We start from the raw sequence: 22,914 nt of genomic DNA on the forward strand, positions 1-22,914 counted from the left end.
TTGATTTTGACCTTGGTGATACTGTTCGATTTAGCACAAAATTTCATGGAATTTCGTAAACTTACTGCTGAACCACGAGGGAGCATTGCTGATATACAGGACTAAAACGCTCTGAAAGTTTACGTGAATCACAATCATATAATTGTCTTACAGTTTTTCGGCCCGGCATGGCCAAGCGTGTTAAGGCGTGCGACTCGTAATCTGAGTATCGCGGGTTCGCATCCTCATCGCGCCAAACATGCTCGCCCTTTCAGCCGTGGGGGCATTATAATATTACAGTCAATCCCACTATTCGTTGGTAAAAGAGTAGCCCAAGAGTTGACGGTGGGTGGTGATGACTAGCTGCCTTCCCTCTAGTCTTACACTACGAAATTAGAGACGGCTAGCACAGATAGCCCTCGAGTAGCTTTGTGCGAAATTCAAAAACAAACAAACAATCTTACAGTTTTTTTTACTGTATCCACCCACAGTGTTCCATTTATTAAAATACACCATTTTATTTAAACTTGAAGGAAGAAGATAAAATATCCGCCAATTTCGTGAGAAGAAAATGAAACCTAAAAACAACAACAATCAATCTATTACTTACACGGTAAAACGACAATTTTCTTACTCATTAAAAACCCTAAGGTCTTCATAAAGTTTGATAAAAACTGTTTTTAAAACTCATGAGAGATGAGTGAATAGGAGTGCAGTGAAACACCCAGATCTCGTTAACGCGAGTTTAATGACCCACAGCTTTCTGGGCGTTTTTCACAAAACTAACTTCCTTTCAACCACCTGATGAACCCTGCTCCTTTTCCCCGTAACTGTAGAGATCGAAAATCTGTGGACTATCAAAGAGTAGTTAGCGTGAAGGAAAGTGGGTTGAAGATAGCTTCCATCAACGGTACCATGTCAAACTGGTCCAATGTTGTTTTCTGAATTATATATATGTATATAGCTTAGTACAAAATAAAATTTGATCTAGATGTTATTAAAACTCTAAATTCTGTTTTTGGCTAATACGTTCATCTTATGGTTTAATGTCCGATTAATGAACACATTGTTAGTAATAAATCAAAACACATAATTCGTTTAAAGAGCGCCCGCGTCGCGCCAAACATGCTCGCCCTCCCAGCCGTGGGGGCGTTATAATGTGACGGTCAATCCCACTATTCGTTGGTAAAAGAGTAGCCCAAGAGTTGGCGGTGTGTGGTGATGACTAGCTGCCTTCCCTCTAGTCTTACACTGCTAAATTAGGGACGGCTAGCACAGATAGCCCTCGAGTAGCTTTGTGCGAAATTCCAAAACAAACAAACAATCGTTTAAAGAGTTGTGTGTGTGTGTGTGTTTTCTTATAGCAAAGCCACATCAGGCCATCTGCTGAGTCCACCGAGGGAAATCGAACCCCTGATTTTAGCGTTGTAAATCCATAGACTTACTGCTGTACTAGTGTGGGGATTGTTTAAAGAGGAAAAAATGACAAAGAAACGGACCACGCGCTAACAAGCATTAGTAAATTTCAACATTTCTGTAGAGGTTTATTCCACAAAAGGCTTGGGAGAAGGAAGAGCAAATAAGGCTCATCTGTCGGGAGGCTCTAATTCAGCTGGGGGCATTACGCTGTGGTGTAATTTTCATGTGTGTTTTAATCCGGACTGACTTGAACTATCTCACAAAAACTGCCATTTGCCCCCCTCTTCCAGTGATACCCTGCATATATAATGAACCAGAAAGAAGAAAATCCTCACGTCACTTAGGTAAAATAGTTTTTTTTTCCCTTCATTATGCAAATTTCTGTAATGACAATTAGACACTTCTGCAGCTTATTATAAAATAGTTGAAAAATTAATAAACTAAAAGCTATTTACAAAATTGAATAAAAGAAGCCATAAATAGATAAGACGTCGTTGGAAGCGTTCCTTTCTTACGTTTCATCCTGAATCCTGACCCAAAACAGCTGAGCACGAGATATACAATCACTGTACTTACAGAATAGTTACGTCATTCTTTACGCGTGAATTTTAACTTCAATCTGTTGCATGTTTCTTGTTTGTTCTCGAACAAATCTCTCGTAAAATACGAAATATTAATATCCGAGAAAACTGATTTTTTTCAAAACCCGAATGATATCTAATGTGCACGTGAACTGAACCGCTAAGTCAAAGATCCATAGCATTCACGCACAGAAATTAATAATTTCGAACTACTAAAAATGGAACTGACTACCACTTTTATAACACACCTATATCTAAAAGTGTAGAAGCGTAGTTAACGGGACTGACTACCACTTTTATAACACACCTATATCTAAAAGTGTAGAAGCGTAGTTAACGGGACTGACTACCACTTTTATAACACACCTATATCTAAAAGTGTAGGGGCGTGTCTCGAACTCGCCCGGCATGGCCAAGCGTGTTAAGACGTGCGACTCGTAATCTGAGGGTCGCGGGTTCGCATCCCCATCGCGCTAAACATGCTCGCCCTTTCAGCCGTGGGGGCGTTATAATGTGACGGTCAATCCCACTGTTCGTTGGAAAAAGAGTAGCCCAAGAGTTGGCGGTGGGTGGTGATGACTAGCTGCCTTCCCTCTAGTCTTACACTGCTAAATTAGGGACGGCTAGCACAGATAGCCCTCGAGTAGCTTTGTGCGAAATTCAAAAGCAAAACAAAGAAACAGTCTCGAACTTTGGACCGCTTTATCTGCAGTTTGACATGCCACCTACTAGGTATAAAAATAAAATGTCGTCATTTAGACAAATATCACTTAAATATATAAGTTATAGAAGTTATTGAGAAACTGTGGTTCAGTTATACGGGAAAGATGGTTTATTTGCTCGATCTCAGATCCTACAAGATACATACATGGTAACATCCATGTTGTTTTGATCACCCCTTCAGAGACATTGCGATATGTTTGTGAACTTACACCACTAGAACATCCGGGTTTCTATTCCCGTGGTGGGCAGAGTACAGATAGCCCACTGTGTATCTTTGTGCTTAATTTAAAACAACCTTATTGTTGTTTTACTGAATAATTTCGAAATAATGACGCAGTTTAAATTAGTTTCCTCATGTATATTTCAACAGTTCACAATTTATCCAATGGTTTTAATGTGAAATCTTACAATGTCAGTTTTATTTCAATCAACAACGCAGTTCTAGATTTAAAATGATTGGCAAAATTTCTGTTAGCTGAAAAGGTTTCCCATTTTCGGGATTGAATTCCCTCCTCCCTCCTTTCAATCTCGTATGACAATCATTCCTTACTGGAACTTTATCCCCCCCTTATTCTAAAGTTTTCCCCCTTTCAAAGGGTGTCTGGGCTGAAGAAATATTGGAAAGCCGGAGCCATCAAGAGATGAAATGAAAATGAAGGAAGTGTTCAGGTTTAATGTGTAATACTGGAGGCACTCAGCTAAAGAACTTTGGGGTATGTGTACATATATAAAAAACAAGATGAAAGAGAGAATCAAGAAAAAGAAAGAAAAACCTAAACAGAAACGAAAGAAAAAATTGTTCCAATATCTTCAATGGCCGTCCATAGCGTGGTCAAACCCGATAAAGGGGCGAAAGGGTTGTGGATGGTACATAACGTAATATATGAATAACGTAGATCCATCCTAAGTGTCAAAAACTTTGATGTATTAATACCATTCCATTTCTCTGTGTCAGAGTTAGATAAATGGTTCAGCTCGGAAGCAATGCTTAGGGGTAGAGATGGAACATGAAATAAAACGATCCCATAAATATATGCGGACTGAATACAATAGCAGTCTTTAATACGCCTTGGACTCTAGCAAATATTCCTGTTATGACGGTGCACGTTCACTCGAAGAATGGATGCCAGCTATGAATTTAACACCGACTGACTTCCGACAATGTGGAGAGACCGTCACACTTTCATCGTCTCGCGCTGTGGGGTGGCCAAGTTTGAAGTGGTGCGTGACTTCTAAAATTTACATGTCTACATTGGCTACGAGCTATAAATGACAATATATTCTGGAAATGGTGACCAATATGGCTTGCGAGGCTTAGAATGATGGGGTCATAAACGTAAACTCTCCTATCATCGGGTCATAAGGCTACGGGAATTGTTGTAGTTAAATAAGGGCTTTATGGGGATATACGTCCCCCAACAAACATACACGTTTTCCTCTTGTAAATGCTCTACTATTGTACATGAAATGAGTGACTTGTCAAGATAAAGAACTCTCGAATACAGTGTGTAAAATCAGGTCACTTTCCTATTTAATATTACGTATTACGCCTCGTAACTCAAAATATTTTACTTTTGTAGAATAAAAGTTTTGACACGTGCTGCATGCTATCGGTAGCAATTGTTGGTTTTCTTTCATTTTAATTCGAAGTTTGTGGCGCTTTGTATAAAAATGAAACTGAAACCGAGTTATTTCACTGTCTTATCCTTTAATAAAATTAACCAAAAACTTCATTTAATTTCAGAAAATCTCAAAAAGCGGTACAAGTGCTATCTGTGATAGATGTTTCAAAAAGCGGTATAAGTGCTATCTGTGATAGATGTTTCAAAAAGCGGTACAAGTGCTATCGGTGATAGGTGTTTCAAAAAGCGGTACAAGTGCTATCGGTGATAGGTGTTTCAAAAAGCGGTACAAGTGCTATCTGTGATAGATGTTTCAAAAAGCGGTACAAGTGCTATCTGTGATAGATGTTTCAAAAAGCGGTACAAGTGCTATCTGTGATAGATGTTTCAAAAAGCGGTACAAGTGCTATCTGTGATAGATGTTTCAAAAAGCGGTACAAGTGCTATCTGTGATAGATGTTTCAAAAGCGGTACAAGTGCTATCTGTGATAGATGTTTCAAAAAGCGGTACAAGTGCTATCTGTGATAGATGTTTCAAAAAGCGGTACAAGTGCTATCTGTGATAGATGTTTCAAAAAGCGGTACAAGTGCTATCTGTGATAGATGTTTCAAAAGCGGTACAAGTGCTATCTGTGATAGGTGTTTCAAAAGCGGTACAAGTGCTATCTGTGATAGATGTTTCAAAAAGCGGTACAAGTGCTATCTCTGATAGATGTTTCAAAAAGCGGTACAAGTGCTATCTCTGATAGATGTTTCTAGTTTTAAACTGATATAACAGATGAGTAGCACCAACCGACGGTTCTCGTCAATATTTTACGAAGACCCCAAGTTACAGAGCGCGGCGATTTTTGCGGCAAACCGCTGGCTACTCCCGACATAATAAATATTACTCCTGACTCTCGAAAACATGAAATATTAAAGTTTTAATAGTCCCTGTCGCCTAGTGGTTCAGCGGTAAGTTTACCAACTATCTTCACCAACATGCGGGGTTTGATTCGTTATTGTGAATACCCCCATTTGAAGCTTTGCACTATGGCAAAATAACAAATAGTTATTACTAGTTCTGTATTCTCAAGACCACTGGTATGGGTGTTAAAACTTTAATCAAAATAAAGTACAGAACAACATTACGATCTCCTTAGGTCATCTTCAGGTTAACAGAGTTCGCAAATAATAGTTGTCGAGCACGTGTCTTAGGGACGAGAGTGTAAACTGGTACGAGATTATAAGGGCGCTGCAATTATATGTCAGGTTACAAACTAATATTGGTATAAAGATGTTCCTTTATATTTGTTTAATTTTGGTTTAGTACTTATATAGTTACACTTATTTTACGTTTGTCTGTATTTGTTTCCTTACTTAGTATCTGAGTGTTTTATATGGTTATGTTGTGTTTAGTTGATTAGCAGTGTTCAAAAACGTGTGAAGGTGTTTTTTTGTGTTCTTTGAATCTAGTTTCCATCTTTCTGCTTGTTTCTCCAATATAAAAGTCGTGGCAGTTGCTACATTGTATTTTATAAATTATGTTTGTGTGGTGTTTGTCAGTGTAGTTTTTACATAGTATGAACTTTAGTTTTGTACCTGGTATTTGTATAGATTTGGTGTTTACCGGAATGTTGTGTTTTGTTATAAGTTATTTCCAAATGTTCGTTCACAGTACTGTTTACACCATTAGCACACAAATCACATCCAGGCACTAATAACGCGCTTAACACAATCTTCTGTTTGTGTTTTACTTTCTCAATTATTCTTTAAGAAGTTTCGTGAAAAAAATATTCGTTTTTTACCAGAAGTTCGTGTCAATTTGCTGATCAGGCAAGGATTTATGTTTCAAAATATCCAGTTCCTAAAATTACGACTTTACGTAAACAAACATTACACCCATACTGTTTTGTTTTGTTTGTTTTTTTTCACAGAGGCACGTGCGCTGGGAGAAAACCCTTTTAAATTTTGCTCGTCTCCGTCAAGGAATTATTCATTTTTCAATGCAGCTGTTATGGTATTTTCGAACACTTTTGTAATTTCTCAGAACGGAACAGAAATTCATTCCCGAAATAAAATTACAGTGAAAGACATGCATGCAATCAGATTCATAGAGCTTGTGAGTATGAAAAAACAAAACAAAACTGGCAGTAGAACCAACTACAAAATTACAAACTTAATGGGTTCTGACAAGCCTTCGTGCCTTCGGATGGCAGGCTTCAAACTGCAGCGGGTCCCAGATGGTTTGATTTCGAAGAAAGGGTATGAAGTGCAAGAATCCTCACTCTGTCATCACGGGTAAATATATGTTGACTTTCGCAGATGAATATTCACTCTTTAAATTCGCAGTGGAGCATACGGCGTGTCATACATCGTTCGGTTCCCCTGGCAGACACGTTCGATTTCCATCCATTCTCGCCTGTGAGATCCTAATGCCCAGGTTTTCGTCTGAATGCACATTACAATTTATTTCACACAACCAGTGGCTTTAGCTTTCTAAATGCACGCACGAAATGCAAACGGTTGGATTGAAATCCATTTTAGAAGACGAGGGATAAAAATTTATTAAAGAACCTATAACACGCGGCTTGTGAGAAAAGCTGCTAGGCCTCGCCGTAGCCCTTAACGGAGCGTTCCAAAGCAGACTGGCCATTCAATTACTGGGCCGAAATCTTGTCAGAAATTGTCATAGACGAGAGATGGGGATTTGGGGGCCACGTGGGGATAATACCAGGCCAAGCAGAGAAAGTATGATGAATTACTTGCAGGAGAGAAATGGTTGAGAGGAAACTGTTAGTAGAGAGGGTGTAGACAAATGGTGAGGCTCTAATAAATATAACATATTACACACAGTAAGCTCTGTTATTGTACTGCTGGTAACGATGGTGTCATTTCTGCCGAGTAAAACGCTGATTCCATCAACGTGATTTAAATTTTACGTTCTCAGAAACCGTACGTGAAATCTCAATTTTTGTTTCTAAGGCACGACTGAAGAGTTTTTCTTTCGGAATACGCTTAATTTACATACAAAAAAAAACAAATTTAAAACAAAAAACGAAATAACAAGCATTAATAAATTAAGAGACGAGGAAGTCCGCAACGTTAAATTAACAGACGAGGAAGTCCGCAAAGTTATATTAACAGACGAGGAAGTCCGCAAAGTTATATTAACAGACGAGGAAGTCCGCAACGTTATATTAACAGACGAGGAAGTCCGCAACGTTATATTAACAGACGAGGAAGTCCACAACGTTTCGGCAATATAAGAAGGCAGTTCAAATGGAAAACAAATTTCAACCAAAACAGAGTCCAAACTGACAAAACACGATGAAACAAGCACACATTTTAATAGCAAAAAACAGTTTCAGTTAACGTGGAACAGAATTCTTTTCTTTTAAAAACTAAAGTGGATTTTGTACGTTACGAAACTAGAAACAAAAACCAGGAGCGAAAATGGATGAGAGCTGGTCTTAAGTAGAAGGCAGAATATACACGTGATAATAACGTCGTGATAAATGTTTTAAACATTCCTGGGAAGTAAACAAGTGAGATTTCCTTCCTCTAGTTTGTGTAAATAGACTAGCACGCTTAAAATAATAATATTAATAAATAAAGAATCTAATGTCACTGGCTATTAGTTCACTTAAACACGCACACACAGAGGGGGGGGGGGTTCTTGATTTTGTTAATCTGCTGTCCTTGTTGGTCTCGTAATTCCAAACTTTAGCGTATCTAGAGACGGGGAATGTGCCAACACAAATACCGGAGAGAAAGTCCAAAGTATGCGGAGACCTGGTTGTATAGCTACGGCGGTAGAAGTCGTGGCTGGTGTACCAACACTCTCTTAAGTAAGCGTGTTTTAGATACCAGAAAGTTCGAGGCTGTACCCGAGCCGCCCATGTAACCAGATTCCTAAGTAACCAGCGACGTTCCTAGAGAATGGACTTCAAGTAATTTATATCGTAATCACGAGAAAAAGAGATAGGGTATCCAGGAATATTTAGTCAGATGTTTAGCGCACTCTTTGCTGGGTCATTTTTTTTAAATCTTATTACACTTCATATTGAATATCCTTTAGCTACCTTTTCCAATAAAAACTCCGGAAACAGATAATCGATTTTTAGTCAAGATTAGAACACCTAGGTATAGCATTTCTGAGCAAAGTTGTTTGTTTGTTTATAACGTTAAAAATCTGGGTTTCAATATCTGTTATTTAACAACTACGGGTATCGAAACCCGGATATTTTATCGTTTTAAATAAGCCTTTTAACTTACAGTTGTATACGTGGGGTGGAGGAGATGGACAGAGGAGTTCCTAAACAACATTTATTTCATATAAAACTATGGGCGTTTAATTAACAAATAGTTTGTTTTGAATTTCGCGCAAAGCTACACAAGAGCTATCTGAGCTAGCCGACCATAATTTAGTAGTGTAAGACTAGAGGGAAGGCAGCTAGTCTTCACCACCCACCGCCAACTCTTGAGCTATTCTTTTACCAACGAATAGTGGGATTAACCGACACATTATATCGCCCCCACGGATGAAAGGGCAAGCATGTATGGTGTGACGGGGATTTGAACCCGCGACTCACAGATTGCGAGACAAGCGCCCTAACCATTTAGTCATGCTGGGCCTTTAATAAATAGAACGAAATGTAACCATTATACAGGAGAGTAGAAGCTCAGATTTTATTTGTTTCGCGCAAAGATACACAAGGGCTCTCTGCGTTATCCGTTCCTTATTTGGAGCTAAAGAATAGTGGGATCTGTGTCTACTCTTGTAACACACTCACGGCTGAAAAATGAGAATATAGAATTATTCTTCTTCTGGCTACGAATCACCGATACTCGAATCCGCTGTTCAGCACGCTAACCTCTAAGCCACACTGGCCCACAAGAGAAATTAAAAATTAATTTTTCATAAAACTTAAAATCGAGAAACAAAGAAATAGATATAAGCACTTTTTCAGCATAAATCTGATTAAATTATTAAAACAGTGAATACTTACCTTCACGTTACCAATCGCCATACAATTACGTTTAACACTGTAAAACTTGATTAGATAAATCGCTAACCAAAATAAACGTTTTTTATTGTTTTTCAATATTGGAATTTACCCAGAGCAAATCTTTGCGATGTGTATAAGACTACTTCAGCATGAAGCTACGCGATAGGGTAAATTCGCTGTTTGTGCTAATGAAATAAAACGAACATTGAATTTAAGTGTTTATAAGTTTTCAGACTTACCGCTAAGCCACCAGGGGGCCTAAAGCAACTCGGAAAGTAATACAAAATTACAACGCATTAATGCAATTTGACAAGGAAAACATATTCTTTACTATAAGGTTTATTTTGATTTGAATTTCGCGCAAAGCTACACGGGGGCTATCTGCGCTAGCCGTTCCTAATTTAGCAGTGTAAAACAAGAGGGAAGGCAGCTAGACATCACTCAACTGTTGGGCTACTATTTTACTAACGAATACTGAGGTTCATGGTTACATTATAACGTCTCCACGGCTGAAAGGGCGAGCATGTTTGGTGTGACGGGGATTCGAACCCGCGACCCTAGGATTATGAGTCGAGCGCCTTAACAACCTGGCCATGCCGGGCCTCTTTACTATTCATAGTCTCCTAGTAATAATAGTAATACCAAAAAAAAACATTTAACTGAAAACAAATCAAAATAACTTGTCATTCTTTCATACATTTAAAACATTTTTTCAACTGGTATTGCACAGACTGAAATAAAAACTCCACTGTTTCTTCCCGAAATTTTTACATAAGCAAACATTCATTTTTAGGCTTTATAGAATATTCACGGCTGGCTAAAAGTTTGATAACAACGAAGTTCTGGTCAGGTCTGATAAGGTACTGACAGTGTAAAGGGAACTTATCTCTAACAAAGCCGAACCATAGCTACCAACATACAAGCAGAAGTTCCTATATAGTCCAATAGCTTACACAGCTTGACGGTCCCATATATTATCTCCCAGAGCGTAGCGCTTTACATATAAGAGTAAACAGAACTGGGACTAGGGTTAGATTTACCGTAGAAACTGGCACATTTATCTGCATGAAGCAGGGGGTGTGGTTGCCCCTGGTAACGTATTATATTTCCTCCAGTAAAGTGAGTTTTGAGAATTTTGATCCGTATTCAATTACGATGCTTTAAAGTCAATACCGATTTGCAATAAGTTATTGTTTAAAAGAAAACGCTGGCTGTTCTGTCGATTTTTTAAGACTACACTAGCAACTAAAGGGGTTTATAGATCATTAGATCCGAATTAAAATAAAAATTAATTAGATAAACTCTATTATTTTGTTAATAAATAACACTAAGGCACATGTTTGTAGTAGCTATAAAAATTTTTATTCGACTTTTTCGGCATTTTTTTGTTATTGGTTTGTGTTATTATTGTTTTAAATAAAACAACCGTTCGCATGATATTTGGATGTCTGCGTGCACACTTCTCATCAGTTAACTATTGTATTATAAGTCACGTAAAAATCTGATTTGTTAACCAGTATGGAAATTAACTTCAACCAAATAACAGTCAATTTATCGTAAGTACTTAGATACAAATAATAACTGCCTTTCCTGTTACGTTCCCTCCTTTCCCGTTGAGATTGAGGGTTTATAATACTAAAATTCGAAATCCGATTCATGCGATGAACAAAGTGTAGTAGCTCGTTGTTGTTCAGTTTTGCGCGCGGTTATAGACAACTGGAAAAGATCCAAACCAGATTAAAGAAAGAACACTGTTCGTTTATTGTTGTTTTTTTACTTTCTTTTGCATGCTGAATTTCGCGAAAGCTACTTAAGGGCTTTCTGCGCTATCCATCGCTAATATTGAAGACAGCTGGTCAACATCTCCCACCGCTAATTCCTTCAGTTACTTGTTAAAACGAACAACAGGATTTCATTGTAACTACTTACTGTAATGCAACCATAGCCCGAATAACAAGCGCGAAATTTTGTTTAGGCGATAAGGGGATCGCGAATTACAGTCCTACACATTAACTTAAGAAAGATGTTCATAGTTCTGTACCAACGTATTTATAATGGTTGTTCTGTTCATCAAAATAGTGAAATAATATTCGCGAAAGTGATAGTCTTATTAATTATTTCTATTTTCGCAGCTGAGAAACGTAAATGAATTATTGTTTTTAGCCCCTTCCATTAATTCCTATCGACCGTGAAAACCCGACATGAGGCTATGCACAGAAGAACTGCGGCTATTGTGAAGATGGTGTTTATTAAGTTACGAGTCAGAAATGCTAGAAATGGAATAAAACAATATAGGTTAGACGCAGTCACTGGTAAAAAACTCTAGTAGTAACGTTAATACATAAAATAAACGTCAATAGACAACCATGACATTTTGTGAAATACCAGTCGTTTCTACGCCTTAGTAAATTTAGCCTAAGGTAGTGAGACACCTGCTGGCAGGTTATGGAAGCATTTGAAAACCTAGCTACATATGTCATGGTCACATATTTCTATACTACTGACTAGCTAAGTCAAGGTAACCATAATAACGTAATTATAATCCTTACGTCTTGAATTCCTTTTGTTTTCTGGCTAATAGCTCGGTAGGTGGGGCTGCAGTTAGGGGCGGGGCCTGATTGCTGCATGGGAAATAACAGTTTTGATTGACACGTGACATTGAAACTAACACAAAAGCCCGACATACAAATGAACATAGACCAATAATATCGATGGTTAAGGAGCAAATTTAGCGGAGTTCGTTAATCAACATTCAACATGCTTGAAAAGTCATGTAGTCCCAACAGCTGTTTTGAAAACTATGGTACTTATTAAGTTGTCAGTTAACCAAAAATTATACACAAAAATCACGACGTCGACTTGGAAATAAACTTTTTTTTTTCTTCTGTTGATCACTGCATTATTTCGGATAACCATGTCAATTATCAGAACTGAGGCGAGCACGTAAGAGCATGCGATGTTTCGCCTTGAACTCGAAGTTCAGCGGTCAAAATAGAGCTGGCCACGACTATAAGTTATTGTTTGATAACTTACCTATGAGGTCCGGCTTGACCAGATGGTTAAGACACTCGATTCTTTATCCCAGGGTCGCGGGTTCGAATCCCCGTCACACCAAACATGCTCGCCCTTTCAGCCGTGGGAGCATTATAATGTGACGGTCAATCCCACTATTCTTTGGTAAAAGAGTAGCCCAAGAGTTGGCGGTGGATGGTGATGACTAGCTACCTTCCCTCTAGTCTTACACTGATAAATTAGGGGCGGCTAGCGCAGATAGTGCTCGTGAAGCTTCGCGCGAAATTCAAAAACAAACAAACTTACCTATGAATCGTCAGTAGCTTCTTCAAACATTGCTTAAAATATACTCCTGCAAATCAACGAGTTTTGAAACCACGAAGGGTTCGATGGACATTACATTATGATTTAACTCGAACAGATCCAAGTACATTATTCACTTCACAAGGTTTACACTACATCAATTAGCTAACTATATTCAACAGGGCATTAAAATAATAACCACGCAAATTTTAATACAAACAACACAGAAAAAAAAAACAGTTTTTGACTAGAAAGTGTATTCCTTTACACCATTCCTCGACGATAAGTCTTCGAATTTATAACGCTAAAACCAGGGGTTCGAGTCCTCTTTGTGGACGCAGCAGATATCCCGATGTGACTTTGCTACAAGAAAACGCGTGTTCGTATCATACTTCCGGTCGTTTGTTACACAACATATATCACACACGTAAACAACTTTATATAACAGGTACATATTAATTTGTAGGGGAAATTATCTATTTTCCCCAGATCCAGAACTTACAATCTGGTGTTTCGGGGCTCCACTCTTCAGCTGTCAGTGTTGCTTCCCCACTGGGCTGTCTCCAGGGGCAGTAAGGGCTACTCCGTTTCACTAGAAAGAACAGATTCCATGTATAAACTGACCGACAGAGTTGAACACGTGAATTAATCAGTTAATCATAAGAGTTCCAACAATAAAAGGAAAGAACACAGAAGTTCAAGAGAGAGCTTAATAATAACGAATTATCCAAAGATGAGGCAGTTAGATATCCATTTGGAGATATTCATTGCGGACTTTGTCAAAGTGACCATAAGCCACCAAAGCTTCTTAGGAAGATAAACCTCAGTGAAATCAGAGGAAGATGAAAACGGTAAATAATTGAGACCAACCTGCTTTCTTGGCTGCATACAAATTGGCCTCTTCTTGAGCCTTGTTGATATTCTTTTTATACCTAATTCGCTTATTGCCAAACCAGTTGGAAACCTGCAGAAAAAAATATTTGTCTTTAGGCAGACTCAAATACAATAAATTCAACTGCAAGAAGATTACAAAGAAGCTGATATATCATATATTCGAAACTTGTAATGCAATGTAAGTTATATTAATCTGTTTTGAAGCTGTTCCAAATGAAAAACACAGAGCAATCAGAAGTTTCAACTCTTGCCACTTTGAATATTACATAACATGATTTTATTAACATGTCACAAGATACCTCAGTTGTTGTTATGCACCACTGAGAATTTGTTTGATAACAACATAATTGTTATACAGAACAAACATCTGCGTTTTTATTCAACCATCGTTCGATATCCTTAAAGAGATAAATTATTGGAGAAAAACATAACATTATGTTTAAGGGTAGGAAATCAGTTATTTAAAGAAAATTTTACAAAACCTTGAAATAATTTGGGTTTCTTTAATAACAGTAAGAAAGATAAAAATTCTCACATATATTCATCAATATATTAGTCAATTGTTTTCCTTATTTAACAAAACAAAACGCCATGGTCTCACTTTCTACCAAGTTAGATGAAAATCTAACATTCAGTACTTCAGACAGTGTGCAAATTGATGACATACAAATGGACAAATAAGAGCACTAATACAATGTCCGTCATGCCCTAGCGACGATACAAGGAATCAAATATCAATAAAAACTAGTAGAAACTGCGATAAAAATTGTTTTTATTGCACCATTATTTCTTTAAATTCAGGAGTTTTAGAATACTAAGGAATTTTAACCGCAGATACCAAAATCTAAAAGTCCACTTGTATAAGGCCTAAAGTTAATTAACTCTTTATTTAGTACGGCCTGTATTCAATAAAGAAACAAATTTAGTTTTTCTTTACTTTACTTTAGTTAGGACTAAACTTTATCGCACTTAATACTATGAACAAACCTGCTTACGATACTACTATATGAGGTTACATTACGCTATATGATAAAAATTTTGATAATTTTTTATTACATTGTTTTTTCAAAACATTTACCAAAATGTATTTGCATGCGAATAAAATGAGAAAGTTACACGGTATTATAAGATATTCTACCTGTGACACTGTGATGCCACATTTTCTGGATAATTCCTCTTTGGCTTCTTCGCTAGGATAAGGGTTACTCAGGTGAGAGTAGAAATATTCGTTAAGAATTTCTGTTGCTTGCTTACTGAAGTTTCGCCTTTTCCGTCTGCAAAAGCAGAAAGTCCATGTCTTCACAAGTCAGAAAGTCCATGTCTTCACAAGTCAAAATGTTAATTAACAATTATCGGTTACAACATACCATGTTAAAAAATATTGTAAGATAATTCATACAATGTTATTTGTATAAGAAACAACTGTTTATGTTTCTTCTCAGAGGTGGCTCATCATGGCCAGGTAGTTAGAGCGCTCTACTCGTAATCCGAGGGTCGCGGGTTCGAATCCCGTCACACAAAACATGCTCGCTCTTTCAGCCGTGAACGTGATATAATAACAGTCGATCCCATTATTCGTTGGTAAAAGAGTAGTCCAAGAGTTGGCGGTTGGTGGCAATGAATAGCTGCCTTCCCTTTAGCCTTGCTAAATTAGGGGCGGCTAGCGCAGATAGCTTTCGTGTAGTTATGTACGAAATTCAAAACCACTAAACAACCTTTACAGAGGTACATCTCGCTGCGCCCTCTCCCTCCACACACAACAAATCTATTTTGTTTTTTGGTTTCTGTTTTCTTGGCCACAAATTAATCTGAGATGTTTATTCTTGGGTCACCAAATTAACCACGCAACCAGTGGCTTGTTGTGAAACATAGATAACTTTAACAAAATCTAACTTGTTCAAGTCACCGCTTTGTTGTAAATAATTGAGGGTAATCATTAAGATTTATATGGGTTTCGAACTCTACATGGAAATCTACCTTATCTACAGTTAAAGTAAGTAATAGTCTATAGAGCTTGAAGTGCGCCAAGAAATAAGGTAGCACTTGGTCTATAGCACTATGTAGAATGAGATAAGGCCTAGTGTTACACGGTTGTGACAAATCTAACTACATAGTACAAAGAGTGTTGTTTGTCATTTGTAATTAACCACAAAGCTAAACAAAGGGCTATCTGTGCTCTGCCCACCACGGGTATCGAAGCCTGATTTCTACCAGTATAAACCCGTATGTATAAAAGCTGATGTTGTGAAGATTTAGATGTTTCATCCTTCCTTCATCCCGTCGCTAGGCTGTAGTGTTAAGTGGTGCCTAACTGCTACAGTGATGGCATTATCTTGTTTTACAATATAAAACATGTTTACGTCATTTGCATCAGTTAACACACGTGCATACTTATCTATACATGTGTATACTAGCACTAACTGTTTCGGTTATTATTTACAGCCAAAACTATTTGTAGTAGCTGCATCTGAAATAGGGAAACCTGAACATGAACTAAGAGCAATCGCAGACTATAAACAGAAAACACAAAATATGTACGCCTACTTACAAGGTCAGCACCATTTGTAATTAAACAGAGAATTCCAAAACAAATAAACTCTTTCTAAGACACATCTTACATTTATTTTACATAATGTAAATATTATGCAGTACATCTAGATTTATTTTTATATGGTGTGTGTGTGTGTGTACGAGGCCTAACTTCTATTCGAGAACTTTCGTGGTCATGTTCTGGTATTGATACCAACAGCCCTGCCCAAACAGATTATTCCTTTTTTCAGCCGGGGCAAAACGGCTCATAGAATGGTTTGTTTGGTTGTTTACATATTTCAAGAACAAACTTTAAGTTCGTAGCTCCGTCATCTCTTGACCGAGTTGAGAACCAATTAAAATTTTGGACTCAGGAAGTCAAACACTTTATATTGATGTATTTGACCACGCCCAACGAGTCATAGATTAATTTATTCTAATCCTACATAACAAAAAGTGTCGCAGTTACTGAGAATTCCTCTTGTATTGTTTGTCGTTGTTTTTTAAGTGAAATGCTAATTGATGTGATAGGTAACATATTACATTCAATTTTAACACCTGTGAAAAACTAAGCACTTTCACATCCAATAACACCCCCTAATCGTTTTTGGCTAAAGAATGAAACATTTTGTATCATATATGCACGGTGAACACAAACCTAGCGTCCAGAAACCTCGACCTGAGAATCATGACGGCTTCGCACGTGCTCTGCTTCAGTTGCACCTGGATGGAGTTGAACTTTTTGTGGATGATCTGAACCATCCGTTCTATCTCCTTCGGAGTGATGGGTCGAGTCCGGCTTTGTTCTCGGAGTAGGTTCATCACATGAGTCGTAAACTCGTTGCAAGCCTAAAGGTATAAATAAAAAAAAAAGAATGTGCCATTAAAACATGATCAATAATGACAAGAACAACATATAAATACGACCCCTTTTAAACCCCTCAGTTACATTTCCACTGTGAAAAAACTACAGATATCTATACATCTAAATTTTAATCGTGCAATCAAGCCCAAGGACGTACAGATAAAAAAACGAGTTCAACCACAGACAAAGTACAGAACCTGAGACGACGAGTAATATTGGTGAGCATACACTATCTATGACGTTAAACCTCTAATCGCGAGCCTCAAACGTGGAAAGTAATTCAAATTTCCATTAAAAGACCAGTTCTAAGGCCTAGACCCTAGAGCGTCACGCATTTAAACTATCACTTGCGTTACACATTTAAACTAATACTAGTTTTTTGCGCTCTACATGAAAACATTCGGGGAACACTTCATGTAAACAATAGTCGTGATAGGAGAGGAACACACATTATTATGTTGACAATAGTGGTAACAGGGGAGGAACACATTGTTATGTTAACAATAGTTGTAGTACGGGGGAATACATATTATTATGCTGATAATATAGTTATTGTTAACGTCTCTTAAAGCAGTTTCTATTTCGCATATAATTTTGTTTGTTTGTTTGTTTGGTATTAAATATAAAGCTACATAGTAGCCTATCTGTGCTCTGTCCACTGCGGATATATAAACCAGAATTTTAGCGTGGTAAGCTGTGAGGCTTACAGCTCTGAGCCACCGGGCTTGTAGTTTAACCAAGTTAGGCATACAACACACACAAATATCTTAAGCCATGTGTTGTGATACTAGTCTACAATTACGGACCATCTTTTAAATACGAAGGATTTTACGGCCACGTGACGCGAACGACGAACCCTGAGATTCACAATCCAACAATTTAAACGATTCAGTCACGCCTGAACCAGGTATTGTCGAATTTAAATTTATACAGTTCGCTAGTATTTCGCGTGCACGTTTCTAAAATATGTGTGCGAAGATGGACCAAGTTATTTGGAAAATTCTATACGAATATCCGCACATTAAGAGAACAGTAACACTTAAACAGCAGTATCTTCTACACTCCGATAACTTAAGCCGTACTTTAGCAAAATACTTGTCTCTCTTCAAACGTAACGAACAATCTAATTGCGTTATTTTTGAGTTATTGTAAAGGAAAGCTTACATGGTCAGTTCCACTAGAATGAAACAGATAACAAATTAGACATCTCAAGGTATTGCCACTCAGTTAATGTGATAATAATAACACAGAAGTGACATACAATATCATAATAATAATTAGCTTTAGAACAACATGTTTACGGAGAGACTAACCCACTTTTCAATGTAAGTTCTCCCAAATTTAATCAGTGAGTGTGATATGGTGTCTGAAGCCCGGGTTGGCTCTAGGTATATTTAACACGCACCAGCTAAATCCAATTACCCATTCATTTTATCGGGTTTTCATTGTTCGGACTCACAGTGTTACAACTTGCTGGAAGAACACGTATTATACCTCTGTATTATACACATATTACACTCCATTTTACTTTCAAAGCTCCAACATATTACTGTCTTTACTTTCAGAGCTCCGAGATTTTTTAGTGACATTCTCTGACTACTTCTTCCACAACGTATTACTGTCTTTACTTTCAGAGCTCCCTCTGACTACTTCTTCCACAACGTAGATTTTAGTGACATTCTCTGACTACTTCCACAACGTATTACTGTCTTTATCTTCTCGAATGCCTAATTTCCTGAGCGGGCGCTAATCTACGTCACTGTTAAACAATAACAAACTTACGCGAAGTTGTGTCATTTCGAGTGATGTATATTTATTGGACGTTTCAAATAAAAAATACGTTGATTTTTAAAATGTGTCAAGATAATGTTTTTTATACATCCGTTGGGTGCATTCTAAAATCAAATGCGTTTTTACAAATACTATGAAAGTGGACACAAAGTGGAAAAGGAAAATATTTGGAATATTCGATGAGGGTTTCAGCGATAAAGTGTTTTGGTTTCAAGAGGGTTCTTGAAATAGAAACCGCGAAATAAGCTACTCGTATAAATGTATTGATAAGACTTACTACAGAACTGGTCACTGCTGGCGTTTAATATACACACACAGTTTATCGAGTATCCGTACTAAAAGCATTAGCAACAGTTCCCCCTGATGAAGTAGGATCTTCTGGCCAACCAGAACAACTACGTCACATCACCGGCTGAGGACCCAAAGTGCTAGGAAACGTACGGGTCAACCATAGATAGCCTAGGTGGGCATAAAACACTAATAAACTAGGCTTCAACTTCATTTTTACGATTTTCCTGGCAGGAACTGAAGCACCGATTGATGTGAAGAGGACGGCTGTTTGTTTGCTCTCTAACTTTGGCAGTAAAACAGGATGACGACAAGGGGTCCAGAACTTACGAACAATAATCACAATTCTTCCTTAATTATGGCAGGTAAGTGAGCACTCCGAGCTGCTAGGTAGAGACCTCGTTTGAACCACTTCCGGTGATATTGGACTCGCAGTTTCCGCTGGTTTTAACGATAAACGCCGTACATTAACTTGAATCTATTTACAAGTAGTTCGATAGATATTTTTGGGAGGAAGTGTTTTATAAATTATTAGCTCCGTCAGTATCGTTTTCAGATAAAAGTTTGCTGCTGTTTGCTTTACCGTCCAACTTTTTATCGCTTATAATAAGTCTCAGCAGTTAGCCTGAGGGAATATAACGCTAATTATTGGAGTACGATCCCTGCAGTGGACACAGCACGAGTAATCCTTTGCGTAGGTTAAAGGTTAATAATAAAATAGACAAATATTAAGAAACACAAAGAGCGTAAAAATTGAAAATGTTTAGCGAAACGGAAACAACTGTCTGGGTATTACAAATACGATCATACGGTGAAGATATTTTCCATTAAAGACAAAAACCCCAAGTAATCCTACTGTTATTACACGGACGAAGTTAACCAAATATTTCTTTTGAAACTAATATACAGCCCACAACAAAACATGTCACTTATAATCATCTACAATATGTAATTAGACATTTTAAGAGTCATGCCTCTCTTGCGAGTTGACGGAAGTGGATTGAAAGAGAAAGACTCATGCACGTGCGTGGAGTAAATGAAGTGAACAAAAATATGAAGTGATGACCATATTAAGGCAGTTGCGGAAGGGCGAAAGTCGGCACCCACCAGCCACGGGTCAGGATGTCGTCTGGATTAATACACCTCTTAGACAAGAAATACCACGTGGTGTTGGGCCATCACTCCTCTGTTGTAGATTTATTTGTAGGCTTAAACCTAACGATAAGTCCTTCCACTGGTGTCGAAAGAGTCGAGAGGAGAATGCATGATTGTAAATTATGATCTGTCTGACTGCAATGGCACTTGGTCGATGGGTCTTTGGAAGTGGTAATTAATGGTCTCGGCAGGGGGCGGTTGGTCCCACCTCTTGAAAGTGCTCGTCTCGAGCTGTCTCCCATGTCACGAGAGCACAAAGGCTCGCTAACAGAGGGTGCTAATTACACCCTCGAACACGAGCCTTCCAGATCATCAATCATAGCGGAGAAAATGACAATGATTTTCGCCTGCATAAGTCCTCATGGCACTCAGGATGGACTCTTACATATATCACACAGACCGGCCACTAGAACTCACACAAGTCTGTGATTAATACACAGTATGTCGTAGCTAAGTGTTTCACCAGTGTAACCGTGGGTCTATTTTTACGTCTCTTGCATGAGGTCTCTGTTATTACACGTTCTTAGATTTCACCATATACGTTCTTGTAGATAGCAGAAACAAATACTTTTTTTTTTTTTAAAGAAGTGCACAAGCTTACTGGGTGTTTAAAAATGGCGTCTTTCATTACATTTGGGTTTTCTGGAAGATAAACGAGAAAACAAATTTAATTGTCTATTGTACGCGTTATGAAAATACGTCGAGGAAAACACGTTTTCTTTTAAATTGTTACTTAGATATGTCTACGTTGCACACATTAAATGTTTTGGTGGAATATATTTTGGTAGGTCGTAAGTGTGAGTTACTTTGGAATATCATTGTTCAAACGAGGAATATATTAGAACAATGCTATGATTTATTTAGACTGTGTCCTAGAAATATGGACATTCAAGCATAGAACTGTACCGTTTGTATGAGTATTAAACAATAATAATAAATTTGATACCAGTGTGTTACAAAGTGCAATAAAGGCTTAAGTACTCTAGTTCCTGTAACACTCACTAGAGTGCAAAAAATATTAACTCAGAAATAATCAACCTTATTTTTTATTTAACTGGATATTGAACGTTTTGCTCAAGAGTTTCTTAAGGAGTGTTCTAATAAAGGACAAGCTGTAACTGACAGCAAAAAGTTTCAATTAGTTTAAAACGTTTCGCTTCACAGTTTTTCAGGAGTATTACAGTAAAACATATCGTAACTGACAGCACAAAGCTTCAATTGATTTAAAACGTTTCGCTTCACAATTTTTCAGGAGTATTACAGTAAAACATATCGTAACTGACAGCACAAAGCTTCAATTGATTTAAAACGTTTCGCTTCACAGTTTTTCAGGAGTATTACAGTAAAACATATCGTAACTGACAGCACAAAGCTTCAATTGATTTAAAACGTTTCGCTTCACAATTTTTCAGGAGTATTACAGTAAAACATATCGTAATTGACAGCACAAAGCTTCAATTGATTTAAAACGTTTCGCTTCACAGTTTTTCAGGAGTATTACAGTAAAACATATCGTAATTGACAGCACAAAGCTTCAATTGATTTAAAACGTTTCGCTTCACAATTTTTCAGGAGTATTACAGTAAAACATATCGTAACTGACAGCACAAAGCTTCAATTGATTTAAAACGTTTCGCTTCACAATTTTTCAGGAGTATTACAGTAAAACATATCGTAACTGACAGCACAAAGCTTCAATTGATTTAAAACGTCAATTGACGTTCACAGTTTTTCAGAAGTATTACAGTAAAGCATATCGTAACTGACAGCACAAAGCTTCAATTGATTTAAAACGTTTCGCTTTACAGTTTTTTTCAGGAGTGTTACAGTAAAAGTAATACATAGTCTGTAACCATCATAACCATTATTTTCTGAATTCAATCAGTACAGAGGCTACAAGACCTCTTCGATTAGAAAAACTTGTAGTTCGATACACTGGAACAAGATATAGCGTCGAAAACAGAGTGACCGGTTCGACATATGTTTGAAAAGGGGATAAAATACAAGGGTTCGACGAGAAAGCCCGGATGTACGAGAAGAGGTTTTTATTATAAGAAAGACACACCGGGCTATCTGCCGTGTCCAACGACTGGAATCGAATCCCTAATTTTAGCATTGTAAATCCGTAGGACTCACCACTGTCCCACCGGTGAGCCAGATGGACGAGAAAAACGGACGAAGAAGGTAATATGTTGATATTACGAAACTGAAAACCTATTTCTTAATCTGTGTTACTGAGTTGTAGTAATACACATGAATTTATTAGGTTTACAGTGGTATGAGACAATTCCTTATTGGTATATGTACAACCAAAATAAAGTTGATGGTCACAAGAAGGGTTTGTTTGCTTTTTTGAATTTCCCGCAAACCTACACGAGGGATATCTGCACTAGCCGTCCTAAATTTAGAAGTGTAAGACTAGAGGGAAGGAAGCTAGTTATCAACACGTACCGTCAACTGTTGGGCTACTCTTTTATCAACGAATAATGGGATTGATAATGTATCTCAGAACGGCTAGTATTAACACTTTTACTAATAAAACAGAAAACAACGTTTCGACCTTCCTAGGTCATCTTCAGGTTAACAAAAAGCGAGATTGATTGTCATATTATAACGCTCTCACATTAACGGGGATTCGAAGCCGTGACCTTCAGATTGGGAGTCGACCACCCTAACCACATGACCATACTGGGCTCTACAAGAAAGGAAAGCAAAGCGTTACTATAGTAACCCAACTGAAGCTTTGTGCTGTCAGTTAGGGT

At 37.6% G+C, this 22,914-nt stretch overlaps 1 protein-coding gene across 5 annotated transcripts in view; it reads right to left on the reverse strand.

The window, feature by feature from the left end:
* The window catches only part of LOC143245343 (pre-B-cell leukemia transcription factor 1-like), a 245,463-nt gene that overhangs the window by 13,593 nt on the left and 208,956 nt on the right, over positions 1-22,914 (reverse strand). For all 5 annotated transcript variants that reach the window (XM_076491582.1, XM_076491584.1, XM_076491581.1 and 2 more), the window contains 4 exons: positions 16,712-16,902; positions 14,663-14,798; positions 13,501-13,594; positions 13,133-13,222 (listed from right to left, as the gene is read on the reverse strand). In XM_076491582.1, the coding sequence (XP_076347697.1) occupies positions 13,133-13,222; positions 13,501-13,594; positions 14,663-14,798; positions 16,712-16,902 (511 nt within the window). The remainder of the gene's footprint in view (positions 1-13,132; positions 13,223-13,500; positions 13,595-14,662; positions 14,799-16,711; positions 16,903-22,914) is intronic.

The sequence above is a fragment of the Tachypleus tridentatus genome, chromosome 2 (genome assembly GCF_004210375.1).
Source record: "Tachypleus tridentatus isolate NWPU-2018 chromosome 2, ASM421037v1, whole genome shotgun sequence".
NCBI classification, from domain to species: Eukaryota; Metazoa; Arthropoda; class Merostomata; order Xiphosura; family Limulidae; genus Tachypleus; species Tachypleus tridentatus.